The 5,000-nt window shown below is 75.5% G+C and overlaps 1 protein-coding gene across 1 annotated transcript in view; it reads left to right on the top strand.

Moving 5' to 3' along the window:
- The window catches only part of LOC135408804 (collagen alpha-1(I) chain-like), a 3,892-nt gene extending 1,911 nt beyond the window's left edge, over window positions 1-1,981 (top strand). The window contains exons 2-3 of the mRNA XM_064643793.1: window positions 1-297; window positions 351-1,981. The exon at window positions 1-297 is cut by the window's left edge and continues 619 nt beyond it. Coding sequence (XP_064499863.1) covers window positions 1-297; window positions 351-1,981 — 1,928 coding nt within the window. The remainder of the gene's footprint in view (window positions 298-350) is intronic.
- Window positions 1,982-5,000: the final 3,019 nt, after the last annotated feature.

Raw genomic sequence — 5,000 nt, forward strand, 5'->3', positions numbered from 1 at the left:
GCGCCGGCCCGCCGGGGGCCCTCTCCCACGCCTCCCGAAAAGCCTCATCCATCGTCACTCGGGGAACGGCCCCACGGCCACTCTCGCTCAGCCTGCCACTACGCGGAGGACGGCACGTGCCCCAGGCCGCCGACGCCGGCGGCCCGCACGCTACTCTCCACGGCTCTCTCCCGGCCCGGCAGGAGGCGGGTGCCGCCGGACGCCCGGCTCCGGACAACCCACGCTTCCGGCCCCGCCGGGCCCACGGCCGCCCCCCGCAGAGCGGCACACCTCCAGCGTGCGAAAGCGCCACCGAACGTGCCGCGGGGCCACCGGCTTTCGCCCGCCTCGCGGCCGTCGGCTTCCCCCAGAAAGGCCGGGGGACGGCGACGGGGAGAAAAACAAAAAGCCCCCGAGAAAAAAGCACGCGCGCCTCTCGCTCGCCGTGCTAGCCACGGCCGCCCGGGGCTCGGGGCGGGGCCCGCGCCCCTCGCTCCCCGATTCCCTCTCGCTGCCCACGGGCTCGCGCCTCGGCGGCGGCCGGCCGCTGCCGGGCCGCTCTCGCGCTCTCACGCACTTTCTCTTCCCTGGCGCGCTCGGCGTGCTGCGGCTTAAGGCCGCCGGAGCAAAAATCAAAAAAACGGAAAAAAAAGGCCGGGAGGGCGCCCCACTTCGCCCGCAACCCGGCCCCCGGCCGACAGACCTTCGCGGAACCCAGCCCTCCGGCAGCCAGGCCGGCGGGGCAGGCCCGACCGCACGGGCCGCCCGGCCGCCGTGGCTCTCGCGCCGGCCTAAGAGGAGGGAGGGGCGAGGCGCCGCCGCCTCGCCCGCCAACGGCCATCGTGCGTCCCCAGGGCTCCCCGGCGACTCTGTCGGGTTCTCGGTCTGCCGGCGCGGCCGCCGGCCACAGCCTGGCCGGCCGGCGCCGCCGCCTTCGGCCCGCTGGGCGGGTCCCCGGCTTAGGGCCGAGGAAGGGGGAACGAACAAAAGAGCCGAGGCGCGCCGAGGGCGCCGCCTCGCCCGACCATCGGGCGGTCCCGTCACCGAGCCCCTCCGGCAACCGGCCGGGCCCAGGCGAGGCCGCACGCCCACCGCCAGTCCCCGGCACGCCGCCGGCACCGCTGCCGCCCGGCAGCCGAGGACAGGGCGCCGCCACCCAGGCCCGGGCCATCTTCGGGGCTCTCGGGAGGCGGCCGGGGAAAAAGCCCGCGCGGGCTCGGCCCTTCGAGCCCCGGCCGCCAACCGCCCGCAACAATGCCCGCCGCCGCCGCCGGACGACGGGCGCCGGCTTAAGGCCGGCCCACCGAAAGGACGAGACGCCGCCGCCTCGCCGCCCTCGCACACCATCGCCTTCGCCCGGGGCCCTCAGGGAGCCGGCAGCCGCCACCGGCTCGGGCTGGACGCTGCTGTCGGGCCCCCGCGGGCCCCCCTCGGCCGTCCCAGTCCCGCACTCCCTCGGCTGCGCTTTCGCGCTCGGCTCTCGTCTTCCTCTCCCGTCATCGGGCCCGCCCGAGGAAGCCGGTCGAGAGCCCCGCGGCTTTCTCGCGCCGGCCTTCCTGCCGCTCGTGGGGTTGGCCGGCCCGTGGCACGCGCCGAAGGCCGCGCGGCAGCAGACGCGGAAGAAAAGGGGCCCTCGGAACCCGCGCTGCTAGACAACCCCTGCCCACAATACGGACAGACGCGTCCTGGCGCCGCCGCGCCTCCGAAGCGGCTCGAGGCTCCTCAGCGGGGAGGCGCGCGAGAGCAGGCCGCCTCTCGCCTAGACCTAACCGGAGGCGGCGCCCGACAGCGACCCCTTGGCCGACTTCCGGGGCCGGCCGCGACAACAGGTCTACCCCGAAAATGCCGACAGGCGCCTAAGTCCCGCCGGAGCCGGGTAGACCTGGTGGCCCTGCGCCGGGACGCCGCCGGGGCGCAGGCCGCCGGCGGCGGCCGCGGCGGCCGCATCGGCCGGCTCCGGAACCGGGTAGACCTGATGCTCGCCAGCCCCGGAACCGGGTAGACCTGATGCTCGACAGCACCCGGCGGGGCACGAGGCCGGCCGCGCCCGACTGGGCGAACGGGTCGGCCCGGAAGCCCGGGCCAACAGGTCTACCCGCCGGGCTCGGACACCAGGTCTACCCGCCGGGCCCGGACACCAGGTCTACCCGCCGGGCTCGGACACCAGGTCTACCCGCCGGGCCCGAACACCAGGTCGACCCGCCTAACCCGAACGCCAGGTCTACCCGCCGGGCTCGGACACCAGGTCTACCCGCCGGGCCCGGACACCAGGTCTACCCGCCATGCTCGGACACCAGGTCTACCCGCCGGGCTCGGACACCAGGTCTACTCGCCATGCTCGGACACCAGGTCTACCCGCCGGGCTCGGACACCAGGTCTACCCGCCGGGCTCGGACACCAGGTCTACCCGCCGGGCTCGGACACCAGGTCTACCCGCCGGGCTCGGACACCAGGTCTACCCGCCATGCTCGGACAACAGGTCTACCCGCCGGGCTCGGACAAGAGGTCTACCCGCCGGGCTCGGACAAGAGGTCTACCCGCCGGGCTCGGACAAGAGGTCTACCCGCCGGGCTCGGACAACAGGTCTACCCGCCGGGCTCGGACAACAGGTCTACCCGCCGGGCTCGGACAACAGGTCTACCCGCCGGGCTCGGACAACAGGTCTACCCGCCGGGCTCCGAGAGCAGCTGTACCCACCGGCACCCCCGCCGCCGAGCCCAGTCGGCCGCCGCCCTGCCACCTTAAGAGAGTCCCAGCTACTCCCCCTCTGGACCCGCGCCGCGGACAACGCCCTCTCTTTCCCACTCGGAGCCCCGGGCAGGAACGGCGGCGCCTCGGCACCCGCCGAGGGCCTCGGCTAAGCGCTCGGAACCCGCTCCAGCCACCCGACTCGGAGAGCGGCTCGAGCCGACGAGCCCGGACCACAGGTCTACCCGCTGCCCCGGGACACCAGGTCTACCCGCCGGCTTCGGACCAGGGGTCTACCCGCCGGGCACGGACGACAACTCTACCCGCTGCGCACCTCTGCGGCCGAGCCGAGGCGGCGGCAGCCGTGCCACCCGGGCAGAGTCCCGGTTGCTCCCCCCGTTTCCCCGCCCCGCAGAGAACGTCTCTTCTTTCACCCTCGGGGCAGGGGAAAGGCTGCTACGCTCGGAGCGCCGGGCAGAAAGCGCAGCGCTAAGCCCCGAGACCGGCTCTAGCCGCTACTCTCGGACATCGGCTCTTCCCGGCGGCGCCGAGGCGGCCGAGCCCGGTCGGCCGCAGCCGTGCCGCCTAAAGAGAGTCCCAGTTACTCCCCCGGCTTCCCCGCCCCGCAGAGAACGTTTCTTCTTTCAGCCTCGGGGCAGGGGAAAGCCTTAACGCCGGAGAGGAAGTCTGCCGCAAAGGGCCACGGGAGATGGAGTCCCCGCAACGAGCCCCCCGGGAGAGTACTGGACGGAGCATGCGCGCTGGAAGGACTCGCTAAGAACTGTGGGAAATCGGGGAGGTCGGGGCAGGGCCGGAAGGGCACGCCGGCGCGCCGACCGACGGATCGAGCGGTCGCACGCCGTCTGCTCGCTCCGTGAATTCGGTGCCACGCTCGGAGCACCGGCCGGAAACGGCAGCGCTTCGGCGCCGGCCGAGGGCCCTCGCCGAGCCCTCGGAGCGGCTCTAGCTGCCGGACCTGGACAGGAGCTCTACCCACGGGGCTCGGAGACCGGGTCCACTCGCCGCCGGGCGGCGGCGCCGCTCCGGCTCTAAGTCCGCCGGTCGGCGGGAAAAGGTCTACCCGCATCCGGGCCGGCCGGCGGCGCCGCTCCGGCTCTAAGTCCGCCGGCCGGCGGGAACACGTCTACCCGCGACCGGGCCGGGCGGCGGCGCCGCTCCGGCTCTAAGTCCGCCGGTCGGCGGGAACACGTCTACCCGCATCCGGGCCGGGCGGCGGCGCCGCCCCGGCTCTAAGTCCGCCGGTCGGCGGGAACAGGTCTACCCGCATCCGGGCCGGGCGGCGGCGCCGCTCCGGCTCTAAGTCCGCCGGTCGGCGGGAACACGTCTACCCGCATCCGGGCCGGGCGGCGGCGCCGCTCCGGCTCTAAGTCCGCCGGTCGGCGGGAACACGTCTACCCGCATCCGGGCCGGGCGGCGGCGCCGCTCCGGCTCTAAGTCCGCCGGTCGGCGGGAACAGGTCTACCCGCATCCGGGCCGGGCGGCGGCGCCGCCGCTCCGGCTCTAAGTCCGGCGGCCGGCGGGAACAGGTCTACCCGCATCCGGGCCGGGCGGCGGCGCCGCCGCTCCGGCTCTAAGTCCGCCGGTCGGCGGGAACAGGTCTACCCGCATCCGGGCCGGGCGGCGGCGCCGCTCCGGCTCTAAGTCCGGCGGCCGGCGGGAACAGGTCTACCCGCATCCGGGCCGGGCGGCGGCGCCGCTCCGGCTCTAAGTCCGGCGGCCGGCGGGAACAGGTCTACCCGCATCCGGGCCGGGCGGCGGCGCCGCCGCTCCGGCTCTAAGTCCGCCGGTCGGCGGGAACACGTCTACCCGCATCCGGGCCGGGCGGCGGCGCCGCCGCTCCGGCTCTAAGTCCGGCGGCCGGCGGGAACAGGTCTACCCGCATCCGGGCCGGGCGGCGGCGCCGCTCCGGCTCTAAGTCCGGCGGCCGGCGGGAACAGGTCTACCCGCATCCGGGCCGGGCGGCGGCGCCGCCGCTCCGGCTCTAAGTCCGCCGGTCGGCGGGAACACGTCTACCCGCATCCGGGCCGGGCGGCGGCGCCGCTCCGGCTCTAAGTCCGGCGGCCGGCGGGAACAGGTCTACCCGCATCCGGGCCGGGCGGCGGCGCCGCCGCTCCGGCTCTAAGTCCGCCGGTCGGCGGGAACAGGTCTACCCGCATCCGGGCCGGGCGGCGGCGCCGCCGCTCCGGCTCTAAGTCCGCCGGTCGGCGGGAACACGTCTACCCGCATCCGGGCCGGGCGGCGGCGCCGCTCCGGCTCTAAGTCCGCCGGTCGGCGGGAACAGGTCTACCCGCATCCGGGCCGGGCGGCGGCGC

This window comes from Pseudopipra pipra, unplaced genomic scaffold (genome assembly GCF_036250125.1).
Source record: "Pseudopipra pipra isolate bDixPip1 unplaced genomic scaffold, bDixPip1.hap1 HAP1_SCAFFOLD_66, whole genome shotgun sequence".
Classification (NCBI taxonomy): domain Eukaryota; kingdom Metazoa; phylum Chordata; class Aves; order Passeriformes; family Pipridae; genus Pseudopipra; species Pseudopipra pipra.